The sequence below is a fragment of the Callorhinus ursinus genome, unplaced genomic scaffold (genome assembly GCF_003265705.2).
Source record: "Callorhinus ursinus isolate GAN/ISIS: 27379988/994484 unplaced genomic scaffold, GSC_fseal_2.0 scaffold9, whole genome shotgun sequence".
NCBI lineage: Eukaryota > Metazoa > Chordata > Mammalia > Carnivora > Otariidae > Callorhinus > Callorhinus ursinus.
The window spans coordinates 30024874-30043818 of record NW_027397071.1 but is presented as its reverse complement, the minus strand read 5'-3'; the positions used below and the strand labels follow the sequence as shown (position 1 = coordinate 30043818).

General features: G+C 33.5%; 1 protein-coding gene across 1 annotated transcript in view; it reads right to left on the bottom strand.

The window, feature by feature from the left end:
- The window catches only part of COL24A1 (collagen type XXIV alpha 1 chain), a 415211-nt gene that overhangs the window by 74784 nt on the left and 321482 nt on the right, over positions 1-18945 (bottom strand). The window contains exons 40-45 of the mRNA XM_073896005.1: positions 16720-16773; positions 14774-14881; positions 11482-11535; positions 11173-11226; positions 10486-10542; positions 5505-5558 (exon numbers count right to left, since the gene is read on the bottom strand). Coding sequence (XP_073752106.1) covers positions 5505-5558; positions 10486-10542; positions 11173-11226; positions 11482-11535; positions 14774-14881; positions 16720-16773 — 381 coding nt within the window. The remainder of the gene's footprint in view (positions 1-5504; positions 5559-10485; positions 10543-11172; positions 11227-11481; positions 11536-14773; positions 14882-16719; positions 16774-18945) is intronic.

The following is an 18945-nucleotide window of genomic DNA, read 5'->3' as shown; positions in this document are numbered from 1 at the left end:
TTAAGATCCAACTTCCTGATTAAAAGAAAAAAAAAAAGGAATCCTGTTTAAGAGAATGAACAGTGGCAAGAGGGAAAGGCTAGTTTGGAAAGCTTTCTATAGAACGTGGCCATAACTAAAGAGAATACCATGGCCTTACCTGACCAGAATCAGGTCAGTCAAGAGGAAGTTTGGTAAAGTAAATATGATGATTATAGGTCATTTATTAAGCAGAACTCAGGAGAGAAGTAATTGGTGAAAAGCTGGAGTTACAAAGTGCAGTGAGACCGAGCATACGAGCACACTATAAAACTCAAAACCATGAATGGCCAATTGTGATTTTGCTACCATTTTTGTCTGTAGTTTACAGGGACCCTTTTCAGAATGATCATAGAATAGCCAATTGCTTCTCTTGGTTTTGTGAAGTCTGGATACAAATCTCACGAAAAACAAATATGCTTTCTAGGAGTTTCACTATAACTCCTCTGGTTCTTTCTATTACAATAAAAATTGACAAAGGCCATTTTTTCTGCAGTGTTAAAAATTAAATATGCTGTAGTAACTATTATTATAAAGTCAGGTAGGCAAGGTTATGGGAAATGACTGACTTTGCCTAATGATATTAGTGGTGGGATGAGCTAAATGGCCAAGGGGAGCTAGATGGTCAAGGATTTTATAAGGGAAGTGATGATAAAGCTGAATCTCAAAGGATGAATGTTCCAGGCAGGAAAGTAAAAAGAAGACATTCTGGCAGAGGAGACAGCATGGGGGAATAAATGGAGATTCATCTTACAGAACATGTTAAGAGGAGAATGGATTTGAGAGGGCTATCACTGGGGATAGGGAGTCTACTTAGGAAGTTATTAAAGTAATTCAGACAAAAATGATGAAAACTAAACTAAAGTAGGGCAAAGTGGCTAGATAGCAGAGCTATCTGAGGTCGAAAGAAGTGGCCAAACAGATTTGAGAGATGAGAGGAGAGAGAAAGCAGTGAGAGGAGGGAAAAGATGAGAGAGACAAAGAGACAGAAAGAAACACAGGGAGAGCAATAGACACACAGAGAAAAACAGACACAGAGCGAGAGCAATAGAGAGAGACACAGACCTAGACAGACAGAGAGAGAGGGATGATTCATTTATTGGCTTGAACACCTTAATGTCTGATGGTAGCATTCACTGAATTGGGGACATAGAAAGAAGAGGATCAAATTTGGGGAGGATGATGGAACTGTTGCATAGGACATACTGAGGTAGAGAGGTGCCTGTGATGCTATCCAATAGCAATTTGGATATGCATGCCTGACGCTAAGGAGTGATGACAACTGAGGACTTAACATTGTTCTTTTATTGTGTGCAAAGATGTTATGGACTTTGCCAAACCAAAGTGGAATGGAGTTTGAGCTAGAACATAAGTTATTCAATGTATTTCTAGGACTTCATCTCACACAAGTGTAATCTGACTTCATCTTGGGTATATGTATGTTTCTGCCCATAGCTTTAAAAAGCCAATGTTGACAGTATAATATGCTTATTCCCACTATGTACTCTGGCTTTCTCAAGCCTCAGATGAATTTATCTTGACCTATGGAATGTATAGCTTTCTGGATGACAGCTATAATTTACTATATCTGTTTTTATACTGATTAAATGTTCTTATTCCCTATGTCTTCTGCATATGATGTCCGCAGAGGTAAGGACTGTGCCCGGGGTGTCCAGTATTAAATTCATGGCACCTAGTTCTGCTCCTGGCCTATGGCAGACATTCAAAAATATGATGAGAGACCAGAGATGTTACTATGCATGATACATAAGATCTGTCATGTATAATAATGCCTAATGAGTATTTACTGATGACAATGAGCAAGACACATGACTTTTATAATTCTGTTTCTTCAAAAGGAAAAAAGAACAAAGGATGGTGAAAAAGATTTTAAAAAATTTCTAATTGTTCATGGCTAAATGGAAAGAAAACCTGCATTATCCATTCCATTTTTTTAAAAAGATTTATTTATTTATTTGAGAGAGAGAGAGGGAAAGAGAGTGTATGCCTGCACACGAGTGGGGAGAGGAGCAAGGGGAAAGAATCTTCAAGCAGACTCCCTGCTGAACACAGAGCTCAACGTGGGGCTCTATCTCATGACCCTGATATCATGACCTGAGCTGAACCAAGAGTGGGACACTTACCTGAGCCACCCAGGCACCCCCATTCCATTTTTTTAATCCAATAGGCTAACCTTGAGTTCACCACAATTGTAAGAATATTTGTGAATATAAAAAGGTTTTTAAAAAGGTTGGTGATTATTCAGTCATAAAAAGGAATGAAGTACTAATACATTCTACACTGATGAACTTTGAAAACATTATGTTGAAAGAAATGAAGCCAGACACAAAAAGCTATATATTGTATGATTCCATTTATATGAAATATCCAGGATAGATAAATCAATAGAGATACAAAGCAGAGTAATGGTTGCCAAAGGCTGGGAGAAATACAGAGTGACTGCTTAATGGGTATGGTGCTTCCTTTTGGGGCAATGAAAATGTTCTAAAACTATGTAGTGTGTGATAGTTTTCAATATTGAGAATGTACTAAAAATCTCTGAATTGTACACTTTAAAATGGTTAAAATGGGGGTGCCTGGGTGGCTCAGTCTGTTAAGGATCTGCCTTCAGCTCAGGTCATGATCTCAGGGTCCTTGGGATCAAGCCCCACGTTGTTGGGCTCCCTGCTCAGCGGGGAGCCTGCTTCTCCCTCTCCCTCTGCCCCACCCCCCGCTTGTGCTCTCTCTCTCAAATAAGTAAATAAAATCTTAAAAGAATAAAATAAAATGGTTAAAATGGTATATTTTATATTATGTGTTTTTTTTTTTAAAGATTTTATTTGAGAGAGAGAGAGAGCACAAGCAGGGAGAGCAGGCAGAGGGAGAAGCAGACTCCCCATTGAGCAGGGAGCCCGATGCAGGACTCGATCCCAGGACCCTGGGATCATGATCTGAGCCGAAGGCAGAGGCTTAACTGACTGAGCCACCCCGGCAAGCCTATTATGTGTATGTTAGCACAATAAAAAAGAGGGCTTGATGATAATGCTAACCCTCATTTTACTAGAGTGAAAGGATAGTATAAACATTTTAAAATTACAGAAAAGCAAACATTTAAAAATTTCATCTGAGGCTACAGCAGAATAATCTAACTCTAAATAAAGCATGGTTCCCCTGCATGAATCAAACTTGTGCTTGGGAAAACTTGGCAGGGGACAAGTGCAGATATTTCATGGCTCTTAGATGTCTAAGCAATAAAATTATTGTGGCTGTCTGGTTCAAGATGGCTTGTTTAGAATAAAACCAGCAACAAATGAAAAAATGACCTCTAAAACCTATAGCTTAGACAAAAGATAGAATAAGACAGAAAGGAAGATGTGGATCAAACTAATTCATGAAATATCCACAAGTGAAAACTTCACCGAGAGTATTTGTGGAATGAGGAAGGAGAAATAGATTCTACAGTAGGCCTAGGAAGAAGTTCTCAGATGAAGGATTTCTGAATAAGGTGTGACTATCCAGAATAATGCAGGCAGGGTTTTTCTTCTGCTAGCCCGGTGAAGAGATTCTTTTTTTCTTCCAAAAAAATAGTTACTGTTTGTTTGGCAGTAAATTTGCTGGTTTAGCTACCAAATGTTTTGTAGTTGGTAAAGGCCAAAAGAAGATAGTGCAAGAACCTGATTTTCCTGAGAATGTGTGACGTTATGCACAACAGAAATGAAGTTTTAGATGCTTCTCAAATTATTCTGGAAGCAGTGGGTTGGCTTCTCAACCCAAAGAAAACCTAATTTCAAGTAAATACACTGGCTTCCTTGGATCAAGAAACACTTACAGATACAAATTTTTATATAAATTTGAAATAGAATATATATATATATGACATCCTAAAAATGTTTCTCCAAAAATAGAAGAAATGCAAGATGACCATCAAAACAACTTCACAAACATTTATAGCTACCTTCAACATTTGCTTCAAAGAGAATTTTAGGAAGTGAAAGTTGATTTTTCAGATTTCGGCCTTGAGAAAATCAATTTATTAATGATAAGTATCTACCTACCAGCTTGTTCATTCAATCTGGCTATGTAAATCTTCATTTCAGATATGATTACTGAAATTATATATGAGAGAGGTATATTGGATCAAATAACCCATCAATTCATTATTAAAAATGAATTATGTTTATATGCATATTATATACTATTATATTCAAAGCTCAGAACAAAACCCTGTAGAAGAAAGACAGAAGTCATATTCAAATTGGAGAGCTAAATATCTACACATTAAAAATAATTAGCAAAAATATCAGCAACAGAAGATGGTAAAATATTTCTGTAGAATGATTTTTAGAAATAATAAATATTATAGGACTACAGAATAGGGAAAGATTCCTGTTAGGGTGAGTTGGGAAAAAAGAAGTTTGAACTAAATTATAAAATATAGATAGGATTTATGTAAATAAAGAGTAGATAATACTGTGAGTAAGCACAGAATACTGTGAGCAAAGGAAGGACATAGAAACTATAGGAAGAGAATTAGCAGATGACCATTTTGTTTCGCTATTGACACTGTAAACAGGAAGAGAAGAGAGATGAGGCAAGAACACTGAACATCCTAAACAGAAATATGCTAATAAAAAAATGACACAGAATACATTCTACACTTAGTCTAATATAATTTTGGCTGACGAAGTTGGTCTCTCAAAATACTTCTAAGAATAGAAGAGGACAAGAATTGACAGAAGGCTTGAAAGTAGGACATTCATCCACCCACTTGACAACTCTTTGCTGAATTCCTACTACACACCAGGAACATTATGTTCTAGAAATTGGGGATATAATGATGAGAAAGACAGACAAGAGTCTTATTTTCATGGATCTTACTTTCTGGTAAGGAAAAATAGACAATAAACAAAAAAAAACCCCACAAATGTATAAAAAAAGGTAAGATAATATAGATAGCATTAAATATGATATAAAGTGATGGATAGAAAGGGCAGTTAGGGAAAGTCTTTCAGAAAGTAACATTTCAGCTGAGATCTCAATGATGAGAAAAAAGCAGCAATGGGAGAAGACAAACATGATTCTAGAAAGAAGGAACAGAAAGTACAAAGAGCTAGGCTTGTTCCAGGATCAAAACCACACGACATTACTAATAACTCAGTGATGCTTCTTTTCTTTTCTTTTTTTTTTAAAGATTTTATTATTTATTTGAGAGAACAAGAAAGACAGAGAGAGAGAGAGAGAGAGAGACAGAGCATGAGAAGGGGAGGGGCAGAGGGAGAGGAAGGAAGCAGACTTTCTACTGAGCCAGAGCCTGACTAGGAGCTTGATCCCCTGACACTGAGATCCTGACCTGAGCCAAAGTCAGACACTTAAACGGCTGAGCCACCCAGGCGCCCCAGTGATGCTTATTTTCATTTGAAACTGAGAAAAATCACAGAGAACACTAATTCAGTGTAGAAGCAAGGTGTGAAATTTGCTGTATTTACCTTATAGCCCTCTGCTCCAAGCTCTCCTCTCTCTCCTTGTTCCCCGACTGGGCCCTGCAGAGACCACGTGCAAAAATAATCATTTTCACAGTTGGATCTAAGTATTTGTGAATGAAGATAATACAGTTAGTGTGGAATATTTTTTTCCAAAAATATGAAACCAAATGTATAACAATTTGCTTAGTTCCACTAAATAATTTCAAAAGATTGAATTTCAATAAAAACAAGAACATCATAAGCATGGAATTATTTAAAGAGAATCTCATAATGATTCTGCAAGAAAAAATATTGAAGAAATGAAGTCCACTTAAACAATATAAATTTTCAGATGGATAAAATATGTTAGGCATGTTGGCAAAATAACTTGCATTTTTACTTAATGTTAAAATGATAGAGAAAGATTTAATCTGAATCATTCATTAATTAGATTATATTTAATAATCTTTTTATTGATTTATTTTTATTTTTTTGAAGTACAGTTGACATACAATATTATATTAGTTTTAGGCATACAACACAGTGATTCGACATCTATACACATTAGGAAATGATCACCAGAATAAGTCTGGTCACCATCTGTCACCATCTGTAGCTATTATAATATTATTGACTGTACTCACTATGCTATACTTTACATCCCCATGACTTATTTATTTTATAACTGGAAGTTTGTAACTCTTAATCCCCTTCACCTATTTCATCCATCTCCCTACACCGTCCTCTCTTGACAGTTTGTTCTGTGATTTATGAGTCTGTTTATGTTTTGTTTGCTTTGTTTTTTAGACTCCACATATAAGTAAAATCATAGAGTATTTTGTTTCTTTAACTTATTTCACTTAGTATGATGCCCTGTAGGTGCACCTACGTCGTCACAAATGGCAAGATTTCACTCCTTTTTATGGCTGAGTAGTAATACGTGTGTGTGTGTGTGTGTGTGTGTGTGTGTGTGTGTGTGTACATACTACATCTTCTTTACCCATTCATCTATCAGTAAACACTTACGTTGTTTCCATATCTTGGCTCTTGTAAGTAATGCTACAATGAACATATGGGTGCATGTATCTTTTCAAATAATGTTTTTCATTTCCTTCAGATAAATACCCATGTCGAATAGCTGGATCATACAGTATTTCTATTTTTAATTTTTTGAGGACTCTCCATACCATTTTAAATAGTGGCTACACCAATTTACATTCCCACCAACAGTTCATGAAGGTTGGAATTTTTTCCACATCCTTGCCAACATTTATTTCTTGTTTGTTTGTTTTTTTATACTAGTCGTTCTGACAGCTGTGAGATGAAATCTCATTGTGATTTTGATTTGTATTTCCCTGATTAGTGATGTTGAGCATCTTTTCATGTGTCAATTGGCCTTCTCTATGTCTTCTTTGGAAAAATACCTATTCAGATCCTCTACCCATTTTTAAAAAAATCAGACTGTTTTATTTGTGTTGAGTTGTAGGAGTTCTTTATATATTTTGGATAATAATCCCTTATTGGATATATCATTTGCAAATATACTTTCCAATTTAGAAGTTTGCCTTTTTGTTTTTTTGAAAAAACTTTTTAGTTTGATGTAATCCCAATTGTTTATTTTTGCTTTTGTTGCCTTTGCCTGAGGAGACAGATCCAAAAAAATATTACTAAGACTGATGTTCAAGAGTTTACACCTGTTTTCTTTTGGAAGTTTTATGATTTCTGGTCTTACATTTAGGCTTTTACTTCATTTTGAGTTTATTTTTGCATGTAGTGGGAAAAAAGTAGTCCAGTTTCATTCTTTTGCATGCAGCTGTCCAGTTTCTCCAACATTATTTATTGAAAAGACTATCCTTTCCCCACTGTATATTCTTGCCTCTTTTGTCATAGATCAATTGATCATAGAAGTGTGTGTTTATTTCTGAGCTCTCTATTCTGTTCCATTGATCTATGTATCTATTTTTGTGCCAGTACCATAGTGTTTGATAACCACAGCTTTATAGTACAGTTTGAATCAGGCAGCATGATACCTGCAGCTTTGTTCTTCTTTTTCAAGATTCTTTTGGCTATTTAGGGTCTTGTCATTCGATACGAGTTTTAAGATCACTTGCTCTAGTTCTATGAAAAACCCTATTGGAATTTTGCTAGGAGTTGTATTAAATCTATAGGCTGCTTTGGATAGTATGAACATCTTAACAATATTAATTCTTCCAACTCATGAACATGGTATATCTTTCCATTTATTGTCATCTTCATTTCTTTCATCAATGTCTTATAGTTTTCAGAATACAAGTATTTCACCTCCTTGGTTAAAATTATTTCTAGAGATTTTATTATTTTCAATTCAATTGTAAATGGGATTGTTTTCTTAATTTCTCCTTCTGATAGTTTACTATTGTATAGAAATGCAACATTTCTACATATTAATTTTGTATCCTGAAACTTTACTCAATTAATTTAGTAGTTGTAATAGCTTTTTGGTGAAATCTTTATTTTCCATTTATAGTATAATGTCATCTGCAAATATTGACAGTTTTATTTCTGTCTTACCAATGTGGATGCCTTTTCTTTCTTTTTCTTCTCTGATTGCTATGGCTAGGATTTCTAGTACTATGCTGAATAAGAGTGGTGAGAGTAGGCATCTTTTTATTGTTCCTGATCTTAGAGGAAAAGCTTCAGTTTACACCATTAAGTATGATGTTAGTTGTAGGTTTGTCATATATGGCCTTCCTTATGGAGGTTTTTATTGAGAGTTTTCATCATAAGTGGATGTTGAATTTCGTCAAATGCTTTTTCTGCATCTATTGAGAGGATCATATGATTTTTATCTTTCATTTTGTTTTTGTTTTTTTTAAAGATTTTATTTGACACAGAGAGAGAGAGCACAAGGATTGGGAGCAGCAGAAGGAGAAGGAGAAGCAGGCTCTCCGCTGAGCAGGGAGCCCAATGTGGGGCTTGATACCAGGACTCTGGGATCATGACCTGAGCCAAAGGCAGACGCTTAACCAACTAAGGCATCCAGGCATCCCATCCTTCATTTTGTTAATGTGTGTATCAAGTTGATTGATTTGAAATATTGAACCATCCTTGCATTCCTGGAATAAATCTTACTTGATCATGGTATATGATCCCTTTAATGTATCACTGAATTCTGTTTGCTAATATTTTGTCAAGGATTTTTGCATCTATGTTCTTGCATGTATGTTCTATGTTCATGTATGATATTGGCCTGTGATTTTCTTTTCTTTTTTTTTTTTTGTACTGCCTTTATCTGGTTTTGGTATCAGGATAATGTTAGCCTCATAGAATGAATCTGAAAGCATTCCTTCCTCTAATTATTTTTTGAGTAGTTTGAGAAGTATAGGTATTAATGCCTCTTTAAACGTTTGGTAGAATTCACCTATGAAGCCCTCTGGTCCTGGACTTTGGTTTATTGGGAGTTTTTTGATTACTGATTCATTTTTATTACCAGTAATCAGCCTGTTCAAATTTCTATTCCTTCCTGATTCAGTCTTGGAAGATTATACATGTTTAGGAATTTATCCATTTCTTCTAGGTTGTCCAATTTATTGGCATATTAACTATTTGTAGTAGACTGGGAGATGATGTTTTTATTTTCATTTGTCTTCAGGTATTTTTTGATTTCCTCTTTAATTCTTCATTGACCCCTTGTTTAGTTAGTAGCATGTTGATTAGCTTCCGTGTACTTGTGGGGTTTTTTTCCAGTTTTTTTTTCTTGGTATTTATTCCTAGTTCTATACTATTATAATCAGAAAAGATGCTTGATATGATTTCAGCCTTCTTAAATTTATTAAGACTTGCTTTGTGGCCCAACATGTGATCTAATCTAGAGAATGTTCCATGTGCACTTAAGAAGAATGAGTGTTCTGCTGTTTTTGAATGTTCTCTGTATATCCATTAGGTCCCTCTGGTCTAATGTGTTGTTTAAGGCTACTATTTTCTTTCTGGATGAACCATCCATAGATGTAAGTGCCCTACTTTATTGCATTACTGTTGATTTCTCCCTTTATGTCTGTTAATATTTGCTTTATAAATTTAGGTGCTCCTAAGTTGGTTGCATAGATATTTACAATTGTTATATCCTCTAGTTGAATTGATCCTTTTATCATTACATAATGCCCTTCCTAATGTCTTGTTACAGTCTTTGTTTCAATGTCAATTTTATCTGATATGAGTATGCTACCCAGGTTTTTTTCATTTCCATTTGAATGGAATATTTTCTTTTCCATCCTTTCACTTTCAATCCATGTGTGTCTAGGTATGAAGTGAATCTCTTGTAGGCAGCACATAGATGGGTCTTGTTTTTCTTATCTACTCAGTCACCCTATGTCTTTTGATTGGAGCATTTAGCCCACTTACATTTAAAGTAATTATTGAAAGGTATGTACTTATTGCCATTTTGTTAATTGTTTCCTGGTTGTATATGTAGTTCTTTTCTGTTCTTCTCTTGCTCTTTTCCCTTGTGATTTGATGATTTTTTTAGTGGTATATTTGGATTCTTTTCTCTCTCACTCTTTTTTTTTGTGAATCTATCATAGGTTTTTGGTTTGCAGTTTACATGAGTTTCATATTTAACACCCAATGTACATAGCAGTCTATTTTAAGTTGATAGTTCCTTAAAGTCCTACATCTTTATTCTCCTTCCCCATATTTTGTGTATTTGTTGTCATAATTTACATTTTTTATTTTGTGTATCCCTTAGCTAATTACTGTAGATATAGTTGTTTTTACTAAATTTTGGGGGGGGCAGAGGGAGATGGGGAGAGAGGGAGAATCTTAAGCAAGCTCCACACCTAACATGGAGCCCAACACAGATGGGGCTTTGCATTTAGATTATACAGCTACAAATAGTGCATGCCTACAAAATCATGTTATGAAACCAACAAAACAAAACTCCTTGAAAAGATGTGATTGGTGCTGTCAATCTATTATCTTCATTGCATTTTATCTTGAAACATCAAAATAATTTTAGAAAAAGACCTACTGGTTCACCTCGAGGCCCAGGTGGTCCTAGTACTGTGCTATCTTCTCCTGGATAACCCTGTAATGAAGATAATGATTTATAAACAAAACCAAATTAATAAAATAACCTTTGAAATATGCAGGCTATAATTGTCTAATATGTTATGAAACATACTATCTTTATCCAATTAAATGGAAAACTTTTACCTATAAAACTTAGCATAGGATATTTTATACAGGTGTGATTCCTATAGGTTCTAAGAAGTGTCAATCTGCTTTAATTACATAAAAAGCAGTTTAGGAATTTGCTCAGAGTTTCAAGTTTGCAATGATATTGTAAATCAACAGGAGTACTGTTGTAGTTATTCTTAATCCATAAAAAATTTTTACTACAAATGTACCAGTTATTTAATCTGTAGTCTCACAATTTCTTTGAATAAGTAATTAGTTTTACTTTTACAAAGCTTTACAGATTGCAAAGTGCTTTAACATATATTATTTCATGAATATCTTGAAACAGCCGATTGAAGACATCTCAATGACTTGTTTACATTTTTGTCTTTTATTATTTATCTTTTAGAATTTGCAGTACTTCCCAAGTTGAAAAGTGTTTCTTTTATTCTTTGAAAATATTCCATGCATATTTTCAGAAAGAACACAAAAATTTAATATTTAACTTTAAGATTAAAAAGTCAGTATACACACATACCTTTTCTCCTTTAGGTCCTGGCAACCCAGAAAGTCCTGGTTGACCCTGATGGCCCTAACAAAAGGACAAGTAAGCAGACATTCTCCATATAATTTGTGCATGTTCTACCTAATAACACCAAGGCCATCCTATTAGGTATGGCAATATTCTGAATGAAAAATGAGATTTATTCTCTAGGGGGGTGAGGCCTACCTATACTAGAAAGCTTGTTATCAGTGAGATTTCATCTTAATTTGCATATCTGAGATGACATCTTTATATAACTATTTTCATGTAAATGCATTTTAATTTCCAATTAGAAATGATTACCCTATATCCTGGAATTCCTGGTTCTCCATCAGGTCCCATCAATCCTAAATGTCCCTAAAAAACAAAGTAAATATTAGAGAGAAAACAAACAACTGTTCAAACCATTAAACTTATACTCTTATTATTTATTTATTTAGTACTTTTATTACTTAAAATTTAGATTTTTTGAGGTATAATATTTTACTTAGTCTGAAATGGAAAACAAAAAATAACACTCTAACTTTGGTCTTATTTTTCTTCTGAACCACAAAAGTCCCACCAAAAACATGTCTCTGTAGTTTATTTCTGGTATGAATATTCTTAACCATATTAAGAAAAATATTTTCAGTTGTTAGAATCTGATAGGTTTCTAGTAAGATCTGGGAAATGTAGTTTGCACCTGTGAAAGTTTATGGTAGACGTGCATCACTGAATATTAGAATATAGTCTGATAGTTTTCCATATTGTCACAATGGGATCAAGGAGAACATATTCATTGATAGTTTCAGATGCTTTGATGAACTAAGTTTCAGCTCTGGTCAAACTTGTTAAAATAGAAATGATTGACAAGTTATGTACAATAATCACCCTATTATTGCTTTTCTTATCAATATTTTGCAGATGAGGATACTATATAAATTAGGGCTCATTAATAAATGCCCCCACAATACTGAAAATGTGACTCAGATAACTGAAAAGAGCAAAAATAATAATCCTAATAATGTCTTATCTTTCATACTATTAAAAAGTTTCCACATCAACTCTCCTATTTGAGTTTGAAACTAAACAGGAGATGAGAAAATTAAGGCATAGAGTAGGTATATGCTTAACCAAATATCAAACTAGAAATTCTAAATATGATCATTTACCCAAAGAACCCATGAGAACCACCTATCATTAAAGTGGATATAAAATAAAAATATTAAAGTAAATAGGTATGTTACACAGCATCAATAAGAAGATATAATGGGAAAAAGGACTATATTATAAATCATAAAATCCATAAGAAACTAACAATAAACCTAACAAGATAGAGGTAAGAACAGAATGAAGGAAATAACAAAACTTTATTAAAAGGTATATAAGAAGATATAAATAAATGGAAAGACATATAGTGCTTCTCTACTGAAAGATTCAATATTAAAGAACTTAAAGAGCTGATTTTAAAGTTCACATGGAAGAGAGAATTATAGTAAGAGCTGAACTTTTTAGAAAAATGAATTATGGAGTACTTGCCCTGACAGATTTCAGAAAATACTGTAATAGTAAAATAATTTAAGTAGTGTGGTATTGGACCTAAAAACAGACTAACAGAGTGACAGAAGAAAACAGAGAGAATGAAAAAAGCCAATAAATATTTGAGAGTTTAGTTTATGATAAGGGTAGTATTTCAGAAAAGTGGGAAATAGATTGACTATTAAATGATTTTGAGACAACTAAATATCAATTTGGAAAAGAGAAAATCAGTTCTTTACAACTTATTTCATAGCAAAGAAATAATTTTCATATAAGTTAGGGGTAAAAATAAAGCTATAAAAGTATTAGAAGGATATAGAAGAGTGTTTTCATATACTTTAGGTGGGAAAGGCATTTCTAAAGAAGAAATAAAACCTAGAATTGTAAAGTAAAAAACTGACAAATTTGGCTATATAATTAACCTCCTTTCCAGCAAAAGATATCACAAACAATATTAAAAGATAAATGATAGAAAGGGAAATGTATTTGTAATATATTTTATAACATATTTAACAAAATATATTATCTAAAATATATAAGGCATTATTGCAAGTCAATAAGAAAAAAACAACCTAATATAAACCATGTAAAGTACACATGAAAAGGCAATTTCCAGAAAAAAAATACAAATTACTTAATTGCAATCAGGGAAATGTAAATGGAAAGAAAATGAGACACACTTATCAGATTGCAAAACATCAAAAGAGTTAATAGGAAGTATTGGTGGTGGGAGAGTGAATTTGATGAAACCTTTTGGGAAGGTTAAGTATGTGTCAATATTTAAAAAGTGAATATTCTTTTTAAACAAATTCAAAGTAGGAGCCTACTTTGATGGCAAGACTGCAGATTAATTCTGATGTTCATTAAAAATTAATCATATTATATAAAGTACTTTAACATACAAGCCAAAAGCAGAGAAATATTAGTAATTTAAATAAAAGGAAGTAAGAAAGACCTGAAGTAGTAAGATGAATATGTAAAATGAGCCTGAGACAAACTTTCCTCAGACAACAGATGGATTATGCAATGCTCTCAAGCAGGCGTTGGTAAAAAGTCTAGCATTTGTGACATTTAATGGAGAGTAGGAAATATACATGCATTGTGTATGTAAGCTTATGAAACAGTGAAAACACTAAACACTAAATCACAAATATTCTGCATCTCTTGTGCTAGGACTTTCTGAACAGGTCCAAATATATTAGCAATAAAATTTTGCTATTATAGGTTCAGAGGTATTATGTGACCCTTGCTTCCAATATCATAAAAAGTTCATGCAAAAGATTAAATATTAGATGTTATAGATATTGTTCACAGCTGGTTAAAAAAAATCTCCAGATAAGCATGTGGAGTCCAAGCTTATAAATAAAACCTTTAAATAAATCTAATTTTCGGGACGCCTGAGCAGCTCAGTCAGTTAAGTGGCTGCCTTCGGCTCAGGTCATGATCCCAGGGTCCTGGGATCGAGCCCTGCATCGGGCTCCCTGCTTGGCGGAGAGCCTGCTTCTCCCTCTACCTCTGTCTGCTGCTCTGCCTACTTGTGCTCTCTATCTCTGTTAAATAAATAAATAAAAATCTTAAAAAAAAAAATAAATCTAATTTTCAAAGCAATTTGCCAATCCCGACAGTGTAGTTTTATACAGATATTAAATTCTGATTTTAAGTGCAAAGAATAATATAAACTTTGAAAACTCATTTTTAAATAAACCTAATTTTCAAAGCAATTTGCCAATCCCAACAGTGTAGTTTTATACAGATACTAAATTCTGACTTTAAGTGCAAAGAATATAAACTTTCTTACTTAGGAGTTATAATCTGATCTTTTTAAAACTTCATTTCATATTTTATTTCCATTTTGAGTTTTTTTTTTCCCCTCTCCCTTTTCCATGTCCAGAAACCACTAAGCCATTTAAGTACTGTGGAATGCTTACAATTCTCCACAGCCCATGGAGGTAGATTATTTTCAATGGAACTATTGCTTTCTCTGTAAAATTAATCAAGGGATGAAACTTTAAGGACATGGATACATTTCTTTTCCATCCACAGTGAACTCAGGTCTGGAAACAAATCAAATACTAACCACAGCACCTCTAGTTCCTCTGGCACCCTTAGGACCACTTTCCCCAATTTGTCCAGGAGCACCTCTGCTTCCAATTTCTCCTGTGGGCCCTATTTGTCCTTTATCACCCTGTGGATGTCATTGGTAAGAGAGAAAAGTGAGAAAAAAACAAGTTTTTACTTAGATGAATTAACTATATCATATACTTGGAATGATATCAGAGGATATTCTGTAAGCAAAATTCTGTAAATAGTAACTTTGCTTTAACTTAATAGTAGTGGAGACCATCACTGACAATAATAAACCATCACCACCTAGGTTAACTTAAAGATATAACTAAAAGTAATTTAGGAGAAAGAACATTTAAAAAATAATTTTGGCCTAATAAGCAGGGGAGATTTGGTGTTCTTGCTGAATTACAAAATAACCAAGTTTTTTATTTTGAAATTTTTATGTATGTATGTTTGCATGCATGCATGTTTTTCTTGTCATCATGAGAAAACACAGGCCCTATGAGAAGCCTGTTTCTATAAACAGCTTCAATGCCACAAAGATCTATTTAATGCAAAAAGTTTCCAGTGTATGGTACTGTATATTCAGAATCATCACTCACTTGTTTGGAGACTGCCTTTAAAAATCCATAACATTTCTTTTAATTGATAATATTTTTATATCATTTTGCATTCTTTTAAAAACTAGTTAGTTGCCTTCTGTTTTCCATCAAGCCGACTGATCATTCTCTACCACCAAAATACAGCTTCTTGGAAGCAACTTTAAGTACTATAATTCGTTTTCTGAAAGTGGGAACCAACCTGTTCTATTATTGATATTCAAGTAGATACAAAGAAAAACTAGACTGTGATCACAGTCAGGAAGTTTTTGGTATTCATAATAATTCCCAGAGGTGCAGGTTTATTGTAAGGACTTACACTGTCCCACTTCTAATGTTGATTTTAGATATAACATTATGTATGATGAAAAGAGGCTTCAATATTGGGGTTATTTTCATGGGCCAGAATAGCTACTAAATATTCAAGTGATGAATCACTGAATTCTACTCCTGCAACTAATATTATACTTTATCTTAACTAACTAGATTTAAATAAAAACTTGAAACATTAAGAAAAAAAAGAATGGCTACTAAAATTTACCTCATTAATTTTTCTTTACCTTTTATTCTCACTTATACTGTCCCTACATTATGACAAAGATGGAGTGGGTGTATATTAGTAGAAATGATAAATGATAAAATTAGACTTTGGGGGACTAGATATGGTATGCAAGCTCTAAATACAGTAATATATTCAGAACTGTTGTGGTAGAATTAAGAAAATCATTTCTGTCTCACCAATACTTGAATAAATTATTGACCCCATACAAAGGAAAAATTTTCATTATAACATTCTAGAATTTTATAAATATATCATTTTTAGTAAAATATAAAAGAGACAAACCACATTCTTTATTTGTGATTCTTAGCCAATATATGGGAAAAATAAAATCAATCATTAACCTTTCCAATTTAGATAAACATAGTACAAATAAACCCAGAAACAATGCTAGTCATATTCCTTTCCCCTAACCATTGTACTAAAGTTGTTACCAAATACCACAAATGGTATAATGTTTTCCTTTTCTCTCCTTTCCTGCCCATAGTCTACTAAAGAATTTTTGGCAAGTAGGAAAAAGGAAAGGCAAAGATCTTTATACAACCTACAAAGTAGGAAATTTGCGTTTAAATAATTAAGGTGATGGGTACTCCTAAGTAGAGTTAAATATTAACTTATACAAAAATGCCTTTTAAGAACAATTTATAGTACTTTATTACTTTATATCCAGTGCAAATAAAAACATCACAACATCCTATGGAGCTTGGGCACATCAGAAGAAAGATGTGCCATAAAAAGATGTAAAAAACAAAAGATGTAAAAAAAAAAAAAAACATAAAAAGATGTTAAAAAAATTACCTTTTTCCCTGGACGACCTCTTTGTCCTGGAATGCCCACAATTCCTGCAGGTCCCTGGGCATCCAATACAAAAAAGAAAATAAACTGTTAAGGAAAGGACTAAACGGAGTGTTTAAATACTTACATCCCATAACCACTGAATTGAGCACTATGTAAAAATGAGGGTTACTTTTCAACAATAAATATTGTGTTTGAATATTTATTTATTTTTAAAGATTTTATTTATCTTAGAGAGTGCGTGCACGAGTCGGGAGAGGGGAAGAGGGATAGGGAGAGAATCTCAAGCAAATTCTGCACCAAGCGACTAGCCCCACGTGGGCTCCCCTGAGATCATGACCTGAGCCAAAACCTAGAGTCCAACGCTCAACCAACTGAGCCACCCAGGCGCCCCTGTGTAATTGTTTAAAAAGACGTCACAATGATTTAGAGGTCTAGCTGTTATTAGTGAGTAAAATTTACATATAGAAACCAGCCAAGATAGATAAAATTAACCTGTTCTTTATTAGAGGAAAAACATTACTTGGTTTCAGTGTAACCCATTTTAATCGATGAGAAAAGTAAACCCAGTGCATCCGTTTCAGCAGTTCTATGAGCTACTGTGGGTTCAACATCTTGTTGATGGTATAGGATTATAAAATATATCTAAACATGGTCAAGAAGAATCTCAAAATCTTATTGGAGTAGATTAGGAGATTTTCTTTAGTCTGTGGAAAAAAGGAGAGAGGGAAATACATGGAGAAAAAGGAGGTAGTCATATTAAACTGTTTAAAACAATATTTTCATTTCAATCTGTATTTTGTTTAGACAGAAATTTTTAATATATATTTTTTAAAAGTAAACATCGGCTAAAATATTTCAGATGTCATGTGAATTTGCAGGTCAACAATAATTAGGCTTAAATGAGATCCACAGTAAGCCAGAGGATGCAAGTTCTAAAATGGCTAAGAGTTAATCACAGCACTCCTTGCATTAGTTGGAAGTGAAAATGGAAATCTCAAATTTGTGTCCCAAAGCTTGGCAAACGGCAAAAATGACATAGACAAGAAATAAATTGCGGTTTACCACTGTGCTATGTGGGCTCTTGATAAATATTTGTTGAACGAATAAACAGATACCTAAGGAAGTGACTCATACCCTATGCTCCTGAGCAAACGCTCTTCTAGCCTCAGAAAGTCACAGAATTTAGAAGCCAAAATGGTTAAGTTCTATTGCTGTAGTTCTAGCTGCATCCAGAGGTTGAAATGATAGTTGCACTAACCTGAGATTTCTTTGTGGTTAATGTGGACTTTTAAAAAGAGACAGATTAATCTTCATCAGGGGTTAATAGTGTGAACTTTTTAAAAGTTAGACTGCTCGTTTCATATTCTGGCTCTGTACCTTACTGCAATAGGACCATAAATAGATTATTTAACTTCTAAAGGTCCCAGTTTCCCATTATATAAAAGAGGTAAAATAATACCTTTTCAAAAGGTTACTAAGATTAAATGAGATAATGCATGAAATGCTTAGAAAGAACTGGACTTATACTGAAGAACTTAGCTCAGTGTTAGTTCTCACTAACTATTGTTACCTTTTTAAGGTGTATTATGTAATATTTAAATATATATAAAAAGATACTAGAAGGTACAATAAATACCCACGTACCCACCACCTACTTGAAGAAAAAGAAGCAATATACATATGTACACACTTGAAGTCCCTTTACACATACCTTTCCAAACGCGTTACCCTCTCTCTTCACTCAGGTGCAACCATTGCCCTCAATTTGTTTATCATTCCCATGCATTTCTTTATACTTTTACTCCATTTGAAATATATGGTTATTCTGCATCTTTTCAAATTTTAAATAAGTGTACTTTATGTATTCTTTTGAAACTTTTTAAACACACATTTTGTTTTTGAAATTAATCAATGTCTTTAATCCATTCACTTTGTTTTTCATTCTACAGGATTCCATTTTCTTATCACAACTTATTTAAACATTTTCCTACTGATGAATTTTTAGTGTGGATTTTTTTTTCTGTTATAGATTATGTGCTGCAATAAATACCTTGTGCATCCCTCTATGTGCCATGTCAGTTTTGTTTGTTTGTTTTGTTTTTTAGGGTATAGTCCCTGAAGTTAAATTGCAGAGTTATAAAATATATGCATCATCAAGTAGACAAGATATTGTTAAATTGTTCTCCGAAGTAGCTTTGTCAATTTACACTTCCACAGCGATGTTTG